Source organism: Camponotus vicinus, unplaced genomic scaffold (genome assembly GCF_025532165.1).
Source record: "Camponotus vicinus isolate PSW18456_S1 unplaced genomic scaffold, iyCamVici1.0 SCAF_1, whole genome shotgun sequence".
Lineage (NCBI taxonomy): Eukaryota > Metazoa > Arthropoda > Insecta > Hymenoptera > Formicidae > Camponotus > Camponotus vicinus.
The window spans coordinates 7,987,797-8,006,886 of NW_028141945.1; the positions used below are offsets into that span (position 1 = coordinate 7,987,797).

Here is a 19,090-nt window from a genome sequence, read left to right on the forward strand (position 1 = left end):
AAAGTTGACAAATCGACGCGTTTGTCCATGAATGTATAATGCATGTTTCTACCTGCGCGATTTACACTGCGATTCTAAAATTGACGGTTTAATGCAAAGGTAAATAAATAATGGGAAGCCATTTTTAAAATCCGCGATACATGTCCATTTAAAAATCGGAGCATACGGTTAGTCTCCATTAAATGTATCACATTGCTCTTTTGTACGATCGCGTATTTAAAGACCCGTATCGGATGAAATCTCCGGTTCAACATTTTCAACTCTCTTTAATGTTACGCAATAGCGTCGCGTGACATGGCGAATGCTCGTCGGCACAACACGATCTCTTAGGTGCCTGTTAATACTTTGTACCCAGAGACATCAAGTGTCGCATAGAATATCGCGTTAAAGGATTTCAATTTTTTTCCAAGCCATTATTCATCGAAATTGCAGGAAAATCTAGAATCGGAGAATCTTATCGTTCTCGCGTAAACTTGCGTTCGATCGTGTTTTAGATGAGACAAAGACGAGGAAGAAGAAAGGGAAAAATATTCTCTTACCATAGCTATACGTGTGCATGGGTTCTCGAGTATACATCGGGACGAATCTTACGCAAAGCGGTCTCTTTCGTAAATAAGCAAAACTCGCAAGACGCGGGCAACTATTTCAAGAGCGACTTTTATCGTCGTATTTGCCTGGAAACGACTGCTGACCGAGAGATAAGGCTTATCATCGCCGCGATGCAACATTGTCGGGCGCAAGTGTTGTTGCTCGACCGCGCGCTACGACAAGCAACACGTACTGTGCGCGATCTGTCGACACAAGTATGTGCTTCTTTTGCAAGACGCGAGGGGTGTCGCGCGAAGAAAGGCAGGAAGGAATGAAAAAAGATGCGATCTCGCATTCGATGTACAATGCGTCCCCGAAATATGCACGCGCCTCGAGCAACGCTTCTCTCTCTCTTGCGCGCGATACCATCGAGACTCGACTCTTCCCCTCGAGAGGACCCGGACGTCGTTTCTTCCTATCCTCGACACGGTTTACCAGGACAGGGCAATGCTTTTGCCGCTCGTTTCGGCGAAATACAGAGACGACAAATGTCACTCGAGACATGGCTCATCGCGGATTCCTGCGACTCGCGAGCGTCGAAAATAAATTACCGCAAATTCACCGTAAGATTCGCGCATCTGCCAGCGGCGGGCAATATAACAATCAGGGTGGGGCTCGGCGGTCACACGGACATCGGGCAAACACTTAACGTAGGTAGATCAGTAACGATCGAAAGCCGGCTCTAGTTCCTGCACGTGGCACTAGGTGGTCGCCGGGAGCTCCCCGCACAGGCGGACAGAAAAAAGCGGATACGCGCGCGGATGCTGTGTGCGTGTCCGACTTTATCCGCGGAGAAGCGCAGGCTCTTGTGTGTGTAATTGTGTAGTTTGCAAGAGTCGATTAATATGTTCGAATAAAGCGATGGAAAACACAGACTCGAGGCGCACGTGTAAGAATGATACAATAATATCAGAGATTGTTTCTTTAATAACGAGTTTTGCGATTCTTTTCATCCAAGTGCGGCGTGTTTATGAGAAATAAATAACGAGTTTGATGATAAAATTGGCCTGAAAAGCGAGATATCGTTTCCTTCGTTGCTCGCGAATAAACGAAGCGAAGAATTTACAAGGTTGCTCTTTTTCTCGTCTCCTGTCAAGTTTCGGTAAAATTATAAACGGCGTCGTTTTTCCCCATACGAATCGATTATTTCTGATATTTATGGAATTTACGTCCGTAAAAATGATCGAAATAGGAAGATATAAACGAGTCTAGCGATAGCGTTTGTTCGCTCGCCTCTTTTCAAGCGAGAAAGATAAACGAGAATATAATTAATGGACGTATAAATCTAGCACATGATCAGCGTGATCAACAGCCGGTTTAATCTTACAGATCCTGAACAGACTCGAGTATCGGCTCTTTCAATAAAGAGATTTCATTTATTACAAGAATAAAAAATGCTTCATTTTTATTCATGCACGACTAATAGTATCAAGCTTATCTATTTGCTGATTAATGTTAATAAAATGCTTATATCAAGTTATTATCAGGATTTTTAAACTATGTATAGCGTCTCGACTATATCGACTCGAACTGTTCACTAAACGCCACGTAAGTCTTAAAATATTTGATGACAAATCTTTCTCATCCGAAATTATACGCAACTGAAAATAGTGGCAGCGATATTAATACTTTTGCGACGAAAGATATATAGTAAGAGCGAGTGGATTTATTTGGAGAAAGGTCATCGAAATTTATATACAATCTTTACCTTTGCAAATTTTCCACAAGTTTTTCGCTCATACAGGCCCGATGCTGCTAAGCAACATTGAATATTAATCGCCAACCGAAGAATTTTGATACTTTGACACGTGTACTGTATTTGATTTTTTTTCCTCGCAGATAATTGCACGGTTGAATTTTGCGATATTTGCCAGATTGGAAAACTAAACGTGACGATGGACAACGGCTATCGACGATTTGCCTTCTCTCACGAAAAACAATAACATAATTTTGTAGCCATGTGCTTTCGAATCCATTCGAGAAAAAACTATAGAGACACAACGACTTGAATTTTAAACCCAGGTATATCCGTGTCAAATTGACGGTCGGTAAAAGGACACTGGTTTCATGCGGTAAATTTCTGTTCTCCTTGTGTCACGAATCCTTGTAGGCCACGTATCTCGTCTCAGCAGGCTCCAGATTCCTTGCGCGCCCACTACTGCGCCCTTTCTCTGCCATAACACGATACAAATCAGACCTTATTTTGTAAAATAATGAATCTTGAACACGCGACAGAGAATCACTATATTGTTAATTATTATATAATTTCAATAATTTAATATAATAATCTGCTCCAATTTCCTCGTGTTATATAATTGTAAAACATCTCTAGTACTTTTTTTTTCTGACAAATATTAATTTTTGATCAAAGAATCTCCAATTTTCCTTTCGATCCCCTTTCTTCAAGCTCTTCTACTTGGAATCTCTTAACAAATATATTCATTATCTGTTGACGGAACATTGCAATGCTATGGTTCAACGATACGGCAGGTTTTATTATAAAATAACAGAAAATTACTGACCGATTATACATGGTGGTACAATGATACATGAGAATTATCGTTGCGAGCGCTTGAAATTCGAATAATCGCTCCTCGAATCAGTAATGTATTGTTCTAAATGTGTGAGAGATATCTAATATCAAGAAGTCAATATCGATACTTTGATAAGCATTCCTATCTGTACCGCTGAGGGTGCGCGGATCGAACGGAACGAGATGGCACGCGAGCGTCAACGAAACAGGACAGACGAGGAGAGGGAGGGCGGGGGGGAGGGGAGGGGAAGCCGCGACAAGTATTTTTCCCCGTCTGCCTTGCTCTACTACTCAGGCGTCGATATATCAGCAGTCGGCGAAAGAAGTTCAATGTGGCGGTAAAAGCGGACGGTAATGCAGATTGCGGGCTCTGGGCGTCTCCCGTTACCGTGTTGCATCGCACGATGCACATCTCTCAAAGTGGCCCGTCGTCCTTTCGCCCCCTTTCGTCTGTTCGCCGGCCGCCTCGCTCGCTTCGAGGATGCCTCGAACCGATTAGCCCTCCCCGACTGCTCTCGGGAGCCCGGGATCTTGGCTTTCGAGACGTGGCCCATCAGATACCGTTGTGTCTGTGGTTGTTATATAATTTGTACCTGTGTCATTTCCCCAAAAACCTCCCCGAAATTTGAACTCGACGATAACATTCTCGATTCTTGCAAAACTCATTCGAAATGAATGAATATACGTATAACGGTTCGTATTCCCTGTAGACGAGTACGTCTTTAAGCGTGACGACTATTTGATTCGAGTCGTCGGGTGTCGGGAAAAATGATCATTTCCTCGACGGAAGATGTCGTAATGTTACTCACAATATTCGCTCGACTCGCATCGAGCAATTTGGAGATTTCTCGGTCGGATGTCGTCGAGGTTTCTATCGAGACACTCGGTAGACACGTTAGAAGGCGTTGCGCGGAAGGATGCGCGGCGATTCGTAAAAAGTCTGCGAGAGGCAACGATACCAGTTTCGAAGTTCCGAGAACCGATGGTCCGCCGTAACGATCATGGGGAAGACTGGAAAAACACTAACCGCGCTCACATACATGCATGAAGAGGAGAACGAGAGAGAGAAAGAGAGAGAGAGAGAAGGATATTTCTCATGAAGGCACCGGGAGAGTTCGCTCGTCGCTTATACGGTGCCTGTATGTATTCGGCGTTTCCAAGGTTGGTAGGTAGGTATGTAGAAACCTTCCATACAATGCGCGTAGTGCCCACTTAGTATCGAAAGGATCAATACGGGGGACATGCACCGACTTGCTTGCCGCTTGCTCGCTTGCCTGTCTGCCTACCTGCCTGCGTTTATGAATCTCCCTCGCCTGCGAGACTGTAGGTCACGTAGCGCCTTCGTGGGATATACATTTCGAAGGAAGCGAGAATCCTTCCCCGGATGGGAATACTATTCGTTTGAAAGATATCGATTTGCACGATTTGTCGACACGTTCATCTTTCATTAGTCATTATTCAACATGATTAAATATCGAAAGAGCGATGATTTCATTTCGATAAAATTAAGAGATGGACTGCTGACGTTCGAGATATTCATAATCTTCTCGATGCAAGGATCGGAATGCGACGTTCGGAAAAGCTACTGGCGAGCAGTCGTCTCTGGGTTTCGCGTCTTTGCGATCTCGAAAAGCGAGAGCTCGGCCGAGTCGCTCGGCTATCGAGTTTCTTCGAAGCGCGGAACGGGGAACAAACGGAGGTCACCCTACCAGGGGTGTAGCATCGGGACAGTGCCCTTCACCCTCCTCGGTCAACCGCGTCCCGTAATCGGAGGAACTCGGCAGCACTCGTGTGTTCTCGCAGGACTACAACGCGGCGAGAGAGCAGAAGGACGAGGTTCGCGAGGAACGATCCGCAAATTCATTCGCACCAGCGTTGCCAACCGCGTATAGCTACACGGCTATATATAGTATTTACGCTACAATTACATCATGGCGCATGGAGTCACGAATGCTAAGAATGCAAATAGCGCTTCGGGCTCTTAACGAGAGATGGACAAATTTTACTACATTTGCCGACCTTTGAGTTACTCTTCTTACGCGTTATTCGAGATGTACGAGTCATTGTACAAGTATATCCTTATATTATTCTTAGAAAATAGGATATTATATTCCGATAGAAATAAAGTCTCCTCTAGCAAATTTGCACAATTTTTCGGAGGAAACGCGCCGCGTGCCAAAACTCCCTGCCCGAGGGGTAAACCGCTGAGGGCATTGCGGTGTACAAATTTGAGGCATTACTGGGCATTGCTTGGGCATTATTAGGTTTTATTGAAGTATTAATGCGTATTATGGACGTTATTAATGTATTATTAAGTCTTTTTTTCCAAATAATAATTTTAAATTTATTAAAATTTAAATTATTAAATTTTAAAAATTTAGCAGTAATGCCCAGGAATTGGGCATTAGTAGGCATTAGTGTACATAATTTTGATCAGCGGTTTACCCCTCGTCCCTGCCGGATAAACAGATTAATACGCGCGGCGCGTATATCATTCGCGATGAATTTTGCTGGCCTTCGGCCGCTCGGAGAGGATTTCGACTCCCCTTCCTCTCTTTCTTCCCATCGATGCTCTCGCGCGCCGTGTCGCCCCGCCGTCCGCTTCATTGTTCAGTCGGCCAATCACGCCCACGGCTAAGAAGGAGAGCTTGCGGCATCGCGCGTGGCGCTCGTGCGTTCTCGCCCGACAGACGAGACGGCCCGATTAGGCCGAATTCGCACGAGTTCGCTACCGAGCGCGAGCCGACCGAGCCGTTTGCGAGCGAGGGGTGGAGGGTGGGAAGGGGAGAGAAGGTGGTTGACGATGCAAAAGGCGAAGAGCGGGCGAGGGAGAGAGAGAGAGAAAGAGAAGAATCTCTCTCTCTCTCTCTCTTTGCGACCCGTGACGTGAGGCAAAAGTGCGCAGCGGGCAGAAAGAATCGAAGCATCCACCAACCCCTCCGGAAGTGGGCTATCCGAGAAGCGTCCGCTCGATTTCCGCGTGTTCGCGCCGGGGATGCAAGTGGCCCGTGAAAAGTATGTTTTCGGTATGTGCTCGCGGCGTGTCCCGCTGATTAATCGATCGCGGGCGGGAATGTTTTCCCGCACTCGGTTGCGAGGTCAAATCGAAGCGGACTCGCATTTCGCGTCATAATTAAATGGACCGAAACCTCGAAACGCCTCGTCTCTCTTATCGGATCCAACGTTGTCTCGAAAGTTGCCGTTTGCGTTTCGCGAAATTTTAATCTCGAGGCTGCGAGTCGATACCATTCATAACGTAATATCTTTAAAGTAAACAATTTATACATATGTATGTTTGGATGCGCGTATAATTATGAAAATTACCGGTTATCTCGAAAGCGGAGGAATCGTCAAACGTACGCTAGGCGTCCGTCACAAAACTGGGGCAACGACGATATCGAGAGAGGGGCAGGAAATCGCTAATCGGGCTTAATTAACCAAGGTTGCCGGTGCAACTGATCCTGCGCGGACGGTGAACCAGATACTCCGTTATCGTACGCCAGGCATTCCTGTCGCACGAGCAGCTGAGCTGGGAGCGCGAGAGAGGAGAGGCGCGAACCGTCGCCCTCGGCGGCTACGTCCCAAGTGGCGAGAGAGAGCGGGTGGCGGCGGCGGCGCGCGGCAGGTGCAGCTGACGGCGCGGGCGGACGGAGAAGAAGGCGGGGGGGAGCGGGAGAGAGAGAGGAGAGACGCGCGCTTTCGGCTCTTCCCGACGCGAGACGACGCGACACGATCGTCGCCGCTCGACTGGACGGCGGGCGCGGAGTGTGTATAAATAGGCGGCACGTCGACCGACCGTCTGGTCTCTCACCGGTGTTACGCTATTGCATGCACGCCACTCGTGCGATACGCGCGCGAGAGGGGTGGTTTTCTCATATCGACTTGCGCCGCGCGAGTCTCTGCATTACCGACTACGACGACAATGTTGTAACGCGGACACGGCCAGGGCCTCCGGGAGATACACATCCACGGAAGGAGGCGGAGGGGGCGGGAGAGGGAGCCCCGGTTTCCGGCCGGAGATACTCCCGGAAAGTTTGTACGTCGACGCGTATCGCTTTCGGTAACGTCGTATCCAATATTTACTCTCGTCATACATTTTCTTCGGGCGCTCGTAATGGGCGGCGTTGTATGAAGTCAGATTTGACGCGAGAGAGATCACGAGGACGCGATGCCCATCGATAATTTGCGCTTACTTTTTTTTTTATTTCGCGAGACATGGATTTTTAAGATGATGCAGTTCTCGCATACATAAAGACGCCTCGTTTTCACTTTAGGAAGCAACGAAAAAATACACATCAGGCCTTGATAAAATATTACAAAGCGACCCATTCCCGCAGTTTATCGTTTAAAAAAAAAATAAACACGAGCATTTCTTTTAGTTAATCTCTTTCTAGTACGCGCAACTCATTCGTGATGCGACAAACTTTTTTTTTCGCTAATAAATATCGCGCAGAACGCACAGTAATTTCTTTCGAAACCCTATTGGTCCAGCGAGAAACCTACGGCGACCAACGGTTTGCCGCAGAGAACGCGTCACATCGATCGCAAAACCAGAAGCTTCTCACGGAATTCTCTAGCGCATTCACGAAAGAGCACCAAGTTCATTTCGCTCGCAAAATCAGCTATTGTTCCGTCAAAGTAAGACAAACATATAATTTCCCTCCATCCATAAAACCTAGCAATTAATTCTACATAATAAATTATACCCCGACAGATTAACTCAATTGCACGTGGGAGAAATAAAGAATGAGTAAATTAAAGATTGATGGAAAAAATGGAAATTCGATAGAGCTTGTCGTTAATTAAATTACATCAATTTTATATCGATTAAGCTCCGACTCTTGAAGGGGCCTCGATCTCGTGGCGAAAAATGAACGTCACCGCGAGGTAATTAAACGTAGCCGTAAACGGACGAAGAGAGACCGAGACCAGAGGCAGGCACGGAGAGTCGCGATTGACGACCCCGATAATGCGCGGGGTCCAATTAACGCGCGTAACGCTCGTGCCAAACTCGCGGCGATTCGACGGGACGCGACGCGGCGTCACGAATAATACGCGCGCACGCTGTTGCCAGATTTTTTACGTCACGTGTCTCCGCGTGCTCCGATTAATCGCGGAGCGACGCGGCATGGTGCTTGCGTACGCCTTAAAAGCGCCCGAAGGCCATTACGTAAGCGCGTCGACTACGTTCTCGCCGTGTCTCGGTTCTGCGATACCTCGTCATCGATCCGCGATTTCCACTTCTCGAGGCCTCGGCTGTTCTTCCTACGGAAAGACAAAGAGAAATGATCCCCCTCCCCCTCTCTTGGAGATGAGACGAGTAAACATTGAGCGAACGAGCCGCAAATATAAATTTTCGTTGTCAAATTTCGGAAGATATTTACGTTGTAATGAATCGCTTCGCGAAACAGTACGTAAATAAAAATTTCAATATTTTTATTCTCGCACTCGTCCATTTTTACGCGCGTCTCTTCCTCTCGGAGGAAAATAAATATTTCCATTATAAGAGTAACCGAATGTGACGTATTTTGCAGCTGGAAGCTAATGGTTGATTCGAGTCGTCACCGACGGAATCTCCGACAGGTGGACGACGGAAATTTTTTTCTAACGTTAACGGAAACATTGTCGGCGCGCAAAACTCGGACTCTGCCGAGTCTCGCTTTCCGACGATGACCCGGCCATAGTGCCATGTTCGCAGCAGAGCGGAGCCTGGACATATCGTAGTGATTGGGATCAATACGTTTAACCACACTACCACGCAATAACACCCCTGCTCGTCCCCTTTCGCCTCCATCGACCTCACTCTCCGCCGTCCGTCTCGCCCTCCGCCTCTCGCTTCCGTTCCTTCCGTCCGCTTCGCCTTCGTCGACCTTGCGGCGAATTCTTTCGTGTACCGCGAAAACCCGCATTGAAAGAGAGAGAGAATCGCGTCGAGGCAAATTTACACGACTCCCTCTCTACGATTCTCGTTTTAATCATCGAACGAATGATCGATGTGAGGAGATGTGTAAATAAATTCTAAACCTAATCGTTTAGATGAGAATTGATGTTACGGGGAAAATTAAAAATTAGCAAAACAGATACGCGGAAACTACTAGTGAGAGCGTACAACAACTATTCGGTGAGAAAAGCGCGAGGATCTACGAGATACTTGGGGGAGATTCCGCTGTCGGTAGGGAAATTGCGTCTCCCTCGTACCGCAGTCATAACACGACTTATAAATAGAGGATGCAAACGTACGGGATAAGAATATCAATGGGAAATTCGCAACTTTGTTCCTTGGTTCATCGTTTCAACAAACTCTCTTAATTAAAGGTCAAAGTCAGAGTCGTCAGAGTCGCAGGTTGAATAATCGCGAATAATGACGGAATGAATGCGATAACTTTCGATTTTCGCGAAAATCATAATTTTCGCCCCGCTTTTTGTATTTCGCTTCGATCGTGTAAATCCGCACATTTTCCGATCGCGCATTGCGATAACGCGCGGGCGGTTAATTAACGCCATTATCGAGCAAACGGATAATGAGGATGTTAATTCGACTGGCATTCGGCGACCGCGTATTATTATCCGTATCTCTTATTTACGGCGGTATCGAATCATCGGTATTGCAATGGCGCGGCCTCCCATTAGCAGCTCCGATACGCTCTTAAATCAGTGACTGCCGTATTTCCGGCGCGATACATCGTTTGCCGTTGCTGGCGAATTAATAAAATTCCCGCGAGCCATCATCCACGCCGCAATTAATCGCGATTAATTCGCGAGACGTCATTCTCTCGTCATTTATTCGATTCCTCGAATTAACGGCGGCTAGAGAAAGCGTAACAATGTTTGCATCAAAACTTAAACTTTCCATTCACATGTATGTATATAAATTAATTTTTCTCGTTTGCAAAAATTATCGAGGGATTTGCATGGAAACTTTCCGCGAAAAACGAGAAAAATGATTATTAAAATGTAAAAGAAAATTATTCGCCGAGACATACTCGAGGCTGCGCCATATTGTTACTGGATGCATTCGCCAGAAGACACCGGGCCACAACGTTGATACAACACGCCGACTCTAGACGCTAACTTTATACCTATTAAGGTCTGAGATCGATAGCAAGTACGTATACTATGTATACGCCGCGCGTACTAAATACTGTATTGCATTCTACAGGGTGAACGGGCAGTTATGGCCGACTGGAAATCTCTCCAACGACGTAGATCAACGTATCTACGAATGGTTACAGCGGGCGACGAGGCACCTCGCATTCCGAGGAGGAGGAGGAGGCGTGTCTGAAAAATTACTGTCGATTAAGAGGCTCGATAAGTGAATAATCGAAAGGATAAAAATCGTAAACTAGCCTCGCATGTGTGCAACGTGAATTTAACATTTGCTCGCGCGAATAAATACACAATGTGCGACACGAGCGAGCTTAAATCGCTCTGCTATTATACGATCGTTGATATCACTATGCAACCGCCATATGTCGAAGGAGTGGCGATACAATGTGACGAAAGTTCGCTCGATCATTGTCAACCTGACAGCGACAGCCTCGACACATCTTACAACTTCTGTTTGGTGTAGAAATTTTATCATTATAAGATCATCGAGAACATTACGTTGTTATTAAGAGAATTTCGAGCCAAGCTTGATCGATGTTAAACGATTCTGATCTAATGATAGAAATCGTATACATTCCTGATGAATCTTGAATCGGTTGAAGGATTAAAAACTCTATAGAGATCTGAGCAGCGACCGAGTGAAACGTCAGTTTTGACCATTGCCCAATAGCGGAGTGAAAGTATCATAGTCGATTGATATCAGGATGGATCGCGGTGGTAACCAAGCTCAGCGGGATCTAGACTCTTCATTGGATCACAATGGCGCTTATTAAGAAAGTCGATAGTACCTACGTCGGTGATTCTCGCGGCAGTTACGAGCGTCCAAGACGAAAAAGATAATCGCGAGAGCGCTTCTGCCGGATATCCGAGATATTTCGATAATCTTGTCGGGAGTCATTGGTTCTTTTTTTCTTATTTTTCCTCAAAGTCTCGAGCCGCCCGCCAGCTTCTAATTATTCGTCGCGTGTACAGCCTCGAGATTACGTTGCGCATACTTTTGCAATCCGTCTCGGCGCGGATCAAACGGGAGATTCGACTCGGAATCTAAAGGGTTAATTACGGAGCGTTTGGATACAGGATACGGCCAACGAATGCTTCCACAGCGATATCTAACGCTGTAACTTACATGGCGAACGTCGGGTTTCTATGCGGACTTTGGGCAAATGGAATCGACAGGGAGTCGAAAGGGGGGAGGGGGGAGGAGAAAGGGGTTGGAAATGGATATACAGGGTGACCCATTTTAACTTAGGCAGCCAAATAACTCGAAAAATAAGCAAGATAGAGAAAAATGTTTTAGACAAAAGTTGTATGGTTTCGAGGGGGCCATAAGATGGTATCATTGGTTTGACCTTGAAGAGTCATTTGAAGGTCACGTGAAGGTCACTTCAATTTTTTTAAATGGAATACCCTATATATTTTTGTACATTCTTGTAGCTTATTTCGAGAGCTTTCCAAAACACTATAATTAAGTACCTTTCCGTTAAGTACTTTTTGAGTTATGATGCTTGAAATAATTTCTTAATTTTACATAAACCGTAAAATATCTTGTAAAATATTCATTTTTCGATTATCTTACCTTAATACTTTTATGTACAAAATAATGAGAGGAATCAATTGGTGTAAAGAAAACACATAGTTGTTTTTAAGAAAAAATATGGAATTGTTAATTGCAAATTACATATTTTTTCTTCGAAACAACTATGTGTTTTCTTTACACCAATTGATTCCTCTCATTATTTTGTACATAAAACTATTAAGGTAAGGTAATCGAAAAATGAATATTTTACAAGATATTTTACGGTTTATGTAAAATTAAGAAATTATTTCAAGCCTCATAACTCAAAAAGTACTTAACGAAAATGTACTTAATTATAGTGTTTTGGAAAGCTCTCGAGATGAGCTACAAGAATGTACAAAAATATATAGGATGTTCCATTTAAAAAAATTGAAGTGACCTTCACGTGACCTTCAAATGACTCTTCAAGGTCAAACCAATGATACCATCTTATGGCCCCCTCGAAACCATACAACTTTTGTCTAAAACATTTTTCTCTATCTTGCTTATTTTTCGAGTTATTTGGCTGCCTAAGTTAAAATGGGTCACCCTGTATATACATATATACAGAGTGCCGGGCTCCTCTCGATCGATCCTCGAAGGATGTGGAGACCAACAGAGGTGACTCCGAAAGCGAGAGAGCGAGAAAGAACGGGGGAGGGGGAGGGGGAGAAGAATGAGAGAGTACGCGGGGAGGAGGGGGGGAGGAATAGAAGAGAGGAGAGCGAGAGACTCGTCGAGAAAATAACTAATAGGGGTGGGGTTGCGAGAGACGCTGCGGATGTGTGCGGATGTGGCGAGGAAGGCAGAGGGGCAACGGAAGGAAAGGGAAGGGAAGGGTAGGGGAGGGGAACGGGAGGGATGAGTTAGATAAGGATGAGAATATTGGGCCAAGTGGAAGGGAAACGAAGGGATGATGCTCGCGCTTGGAAACTACCTATGCCGTCGTCACGCCGGTACGAACAGTACTGCAAAATGTCGGGTACCTACGGATTCCTTCCGCGCTCGCACCTATACATCGGGTGTCCCGGAAAGAGATGCGACGCGTGAACCGAGATTCGATGTGGTTTGACGAATAGATGGACGGATACTCGACGAGTAAAAATAATCCGACAGAATAATTGGAGCAAATCCGACTCATTTATTGAATATTATAATATTGCGATATATTATATAATGTTGCGAAATGTAAACATTTTTGAAATATATCAACAAATTCGAACAAACGTTCGCGTTTGAAGACTAGGACCGGTCAAACGCTTAAAGAATCGGCCATTCGATCAACTTGCAAAGAGTCGCGACCGCGATTAAGAATCTCGCGATGAGACAATCGTATAACGAAGATGCTACGAAGGCTCGATTCGACATTATATAAATAGCCACAAACCTTTGCGGCCTCTAGGGTCTCTACAAATAGGGGAGACTGCGTTGTATAAACGGTTAGTAGACAAGCAGTACTAGAGGAGGGACAACGACTTGAGTCTCTCACTTTGAACGGGCAGGACAGGTATAAATCTTTGCCGTTGGACGACGGCCGAGCGGCAAGCGGCCGATGCGTGATTTCTTTCCCCCTTTCCGCGGATAGGAGACCGTTCGATATACAAAGATAAAATTAAACTTTCGATTGATACATTTCGGCCGAAAGTCCCGTCGATAAAAGGGAACGCGGTCGTTTCGATTAATTTCCATTTTCTCCACGAGTTAACCGGGGGAATGAAATCTCGGCGAAATATACAAATGAATACTTTGAGTTACTCTCGAGGAATCGCGTATTCCCGTTGAGAGAACGGGTCCCGATTTTTGTCACGACGCAAGAAACCGTGACATTCCAACCGCGATGCAAGAAGCTCCACCGAGTTTCGGTCGCACGACGGTGCATGCTGCATCATCGCGCAGTCGCGTGGGTGTAGGTAGATGAAACTGCGTTTATGCGCGCACGCACATTTCATGTCCTTCGGCGAGAGAACGAAAAAGGACAACCGGCCGTGAACAAAGAGACACGGGAACGAAGCGGATTCTCCGCCGTTTCAACAATGCGACGACGCGAAACGGAAGGTAACGAGGAAACGAGACTGCAATTGCATCTTATAAATCTAACTCGTTACGTTGGCATTATCGCCGAAACAATGCGCGTCCCGACGCAAAGAAGCCGATGGCGATCCTGGACGAGAATCGCGGCCGAAATATACCTGAGAAATCACGTCATTGATTTAGATTTTGCTAATCAAAATTTTCACGGTTCGCGTGAGTAAAATCGGGATTGGAAAAAAGGAAAAATCAATCTCGGGGGATCCTTGTCAAACACAAAGCGCCGTCGAAAAAGGAACGAACGCGATAAAAGCAACGCTGTAAATACAGTCGGTAATACGATGACAAAGAGAAAGAGCGAGAATATCGGCCGTGACGTCGTCAACCATGTGAGAGCACCCTTAAGCGCGCCTTCCCCCTCCCCCCGTCCTCTTACCCCGACGCGCGAGAGCGCGTCGGACTCGCGCACTTGACTGCCGTGCTCAAAGTGAGAGCGCCACGTGACGTCGTCATCGCGCTCGACCCCAGCCGCTGTGCTTCCGATAGCACGCGGGCCGATTGCACGGTGCGCCGCGATTGGCCACACCTTTTCGTGTCGGCCGCGCCGCTTCGGATGCGATGTAACGATAATAACGACGAGCGGCGGTTCGGAGGACGAGCCGGAACGGATGACACGACGACGCGGCTGTGACGGATGCACGCGTTATCCACTGCCGTGCGCGCGGATCTTAGGTGCGAGTGACCCGGCAACGTCGCCGATCGGATGTATACGGGGTGTCACGCGCGCGACGGACCTGTCCGCTTTTACCTCTCGCTTCCCTCCCTCGACGCGAGTCCGAGATTCCTCTACTTTTCGCGCGTCCAGAGACCCCCAGGTGCGTGGACGCGACACGTCCAACGCGCGAATGCTTCGCAACCGCATGTATTATTCCGCGCTAAAGCTGTACACGCATTTAACTCATCGATTCCACACGATTCCATTTTTGGGGTCTACTAGAGTATTATTGAAATCCGTTCCCGGCGATATATCTGATTTAGAAATCCGAAATAAGAGCCAATCACGATTGTATGTGTGTGTGTGTGTGTGGGGCCGACATTCCAAATATGGAGATGCACGGGATGAAACGGATGTTACTACCGCGTATTTAATAATACCGCTAGAGCGTACACAGATAATGATATTCGCTCGTCAATACTCTTTGTCGACGTTACGTCATCGTGAGACACGAATACTTAACGTCTGAATAAATGCAAGCGCGATCGATATAGGCGGATCGTTGTAAATATTACATTATTCGCGGAGCAAGTTTCTACACCGAGCACGTAATATATCCCCCCCCCTCTCTCTCTCTCTCTCTCTCTCTGCAGGATATTTTTTCAAGCAGTTTCGAAAGAGAAATAATTTTGAACGACATCTCTATACATTCGAAACGGTTTCGAGAGGATCCTTTTAATTTGACCGTGTTAACCCTTTCACTCCTGTAGGGACATATATGTCCCGGTGATATAATTAAATAAATTTTGTTCGTCTTGTACTTGTCGAACCTTTTTTCTCAATACCTAACCCATAGAATTATAAATTTCCAAAAATACAAAATCAGGAGTGAAAGGGTTAAATCGATACGAGATTACGATTATTGTACGACACGAATCCCCTCTCTTTGTCGATATATTACATTCGGGACACTCTGTATATCGTGATGTCGTAATTTGCCGAAAATAGAGTCGACGTGTACACAAATGAGTCGTCTCTCCAAGAGAAAAGAACTAGAATCGTAATGTGTGATTTGATCGATCCCTCGCGCGCAAAGATTATATTGTTGTAAATTCGCTTCAACCAGAGATGTTTAAATTCACGTCAACATATATATAGAATAATACAAATATCGTACTAAGAATGTAAGAAAAATCAATACGAGCAAAAATATTGATATCGATGCAACATTTTTTTATTTAAACAATTGGACTTTTGGAACGTTTCAATCACATTCGTTTTTGAATATTGTATATAATTACTTTGTAAAATTGTGTAATTAAATAATTAAATATAAAAGCGCAATCGTGACGTGGCTGATGATAATCAAAATGAATAATTGAAATGTTTCCAAAAGTTCAATTGTTTGGATAAAAGAATTGTTTACATCAACGTCGATGTGTGTGTTTTAACTCGTATCGATCCATATGTTATCAATCCACATTTACATTTCGAATCTACGAGAATTGCAAAATTTATTATATCATATCGATACTTTTTTTTTTTGGAGAGTTTATCCTTGTTCGAGAAGCGTTATTTTTAATCGTTATCAAATGTTATGCACACGTTATACAACGATAATATATACCAATTCGCTTAATTTCGGATGGATAATACGGATGGATATTTTTTCGCCACGTAATTTTTTCACAGTGGAAACATCTTTCGATTTTAATTGTATTCCTCTCTAAAAAGCGAGAAAGACAAGAGCAATCACGTTGCGACGTGCGTGACAATTTAAACGCCGCGTTTCCATCGTAAGCATGGAGACGTCGAGATAAGAGTCGATACATTGCCGGCCCCGCGATAAAGCGATAAAGTAGAAAATTTGCGGACAAAATCTAAAGCGCACCGACGTGCGCCAACTACTGCACGATCACGTGCGTCAGCTAATTACTTGTTTCAGCCAAGTTTCAAGTCGATAAGACGATAACATGTCAATAGAACGAGTGATAATCTACTAAACGAATATCGCTCAGCGGTCGTCATCGCTTGTTTAAACAAAAAAAAAGAAACTTTTATTGAAGAAATACCGATGAAAAAATCATGCGGCAGAATTTCCGCGAAATAGAGCATTCGGTAAATAATCATCGTAAAAAAAAAAACCATTAAAAGAAGGTACATTTTTGAGGAAAACTCGAGACTGACAAAGTTAATGAAGAAAATGGACGAAGCGTAATAAGGATAACGATCAAACACATGTTACAAGAATAATCAGGGATTTGCGCTGGAACAATAGCTTTTTCGCGCTGATGTGTCACCGAATTTACAGAGACCAACCGACTTTTTTGCGAGCTCTTTAAATATCCGGATTGATCGAATAAAAGGCGCGTCAAGCAGTCTGTTTTAAATAGTCGCATACATCTCGTAATTTTTTCGCGCTTACTTTGCATCGCGTTTTTCTCAAGTTGCTTGCAATTTGAAACAACTTGTTTTGGTACAAGCATCTTTTATCTGTAAATAGCCGACCTTTGCAAATAATTTTGTCCAAGTATCGCATTAGTGTGAAATATCATTTATCAATGTGTGAATATATACTCTCTAAATTTCTTAGAGTGAAAATGCACTCGAAAAATTGAGTGACTGGTCAAGTCACTCTAGTTAGAGTGATTTTTCACTCATAGGAGTGAATTCTTCTCACTTTTTGTTGTAGAGTAAAAAATTCACTCTGCAAAATAGAGTAAATATGTATACTCTATTTTGTAGAGTGAATATTTTCACTCTATGTAGCATTTTCACTCTATATAGAGTGAAAATTTTCACTCATGAAGAGTGAATAAAGCGCATGTGAAACGCGCATGAGTCCGCCATTAGCAACACTGTCGTATCGTTGTCTCGCGACGTTACCAACTCGTCGCACGTGTACTTGGTATACAAGACATATTAAAGTAACTTCTTAGGGATATATCTTTTTATTTTAACATATTTCGAAATGTAAACATATTTTTGTGTGTGTAACGTTAAATATATTTATATAGCTGTGACAAGAAAAAAGGAGGTTAATCGGCTTTTACACCGACAATGAGATAACATGCTGTGTGCGATGTTCAGCTTCGATTAATTCAAGTAAAAAGCAATGATTGCTTCTCATTTCAACTAATCGAAGCTTCACGTCATATACGTAACGTGTTATCTTATTATTAGTAAAAGACGGCTTAGAATCTCACTTCCTAAGAGTGAATCTGTTCACTTGTAATTGAGTGAAAAATAACTTGACGAAAGTGATGACTCCACTCTGATTGAGTGAATTATTCACTTCAAACCGAGTGACACATTCACTTTACGTTCAGAGTTAAACAGTTCACTTTTGTGAAAAGTGAATGTTCACTAATTACGAGTGGCAGTATTTTCACTATCACTTGGAGTGAATATTCACTCGTTTGGAGTTAGATTTCACTCTAAGAAATTTAGAGAGTACTTATATAAAACGAGCAACTTTTTAATCATTTGACCCTCTTACGCGACCTCTCGTGAACATTGCTACTTTGTAATATCAATTTTTTTCGCATTCGAGACCACGTCGACGACGACGACGACGATGATGATGGGGAAAAAAAATATTTTTGTGCGAGGGATGAAAGACTAAAAGAGAGAAAGAACGCGTGCGCGCTATAGACAGCTCACCCTCGCTCCGAGAAAGCGGGCCTCCAATAACTCCTGCTTCCTTGGGTCCAGGGTGGCCTGAAAGTGCTCCATCTTGACACCAGCGCCTGGAACAACAAGTCACAGCGAATTACACTCCGACCTTTTGCCCGTGGCGTCGGTGGAAAAACACGGAGAAATTTACCGATAAGGATAGAGAAAGATGTTCGAGATGTACGAGTCTATATCGTGTGTCTGAGATCCTGATTGATTCGAAATCAATGCGATATTAGAATACGAGGGGGAGGGCGAGAGAGAGATTAAGCAAGAGTTGGTCGCGCGAAAAAAAAAATGGAAAGAGAAACGGAATATCGCGAAAGCTTTTCCAGGATGCTCGCTGGCCGATATTAAATATCGAGTGGCGCTATTATATACGTCGTGCAATTGCGTCTCCAATTGATCGCGATTTTCGCCATTATCATCCTTGCGCACGCGCGCACGAGATCAGAGGGAAAAAAGAAAAACTCGGCGAGAATCTCTCGGAGAGATATGCCTTAATCACGCTCGTATTTTCGTTCCCTCTTCGGATTATATTACGAAAGGAGATTATCTCCGTGTCGCGTATCCCCGAATCGGGAAGAGAGAGAGGGGGGGATAAAATGCGGAGAAAGCGATATTAATCCGTTCGATGTTACGATTCGAATCCTCGTAAATGCTACGGAAAATCCGCGGGTAGGGAATTACCTTCCGTCACCTTTGAAACCATAATTGTCCATGCTTCGCCGATGCATTCCCGACTACTGCGACGCTGGTATAAAGCTCACCGATGATTGCCGCGCGCGCAATAAACTGGACATCCCACGGCTCGTAAACGATGCAATCCGAGTGCTATAATTAGCGTTGCGGGGCCACGTTATGCCGGGCATTATCTATTTCGATCAAA

The 19,090-nt window shown here is 44.7% G+C and overlaps 1 protein-coding gene across 6 annotated transcripts in view; it reads right to left on the bottom strand.

The window, feature by feature from the left end:
• Window positions 1–19,090, bottom strand: part of Tlk (Tousled-like kinase) — a 42,401-nt gene that overhangs the window by 16,987 nt on the left and 6,324 nt on the right. For 5 of the 6 annotated variants that reach the window (XM_083099380.1, XM_083099353.1, XM_083099342.1 and 2 more), the window contains exon 3: window positions 18,190–18,275. The exons of the other annotated variant lie outside the window; for it this stretch is intronic. In XM_083099380.1, the coding sequence (XP_082955506.1) occupies window positions 18,190–18,275 (86 nt within the window). The remainder of the gene's footprint in view (window positions 1–18,189; window positions 18,276–19,090) is intronic. 6 annotated transcript variants of the gene reach the window in all.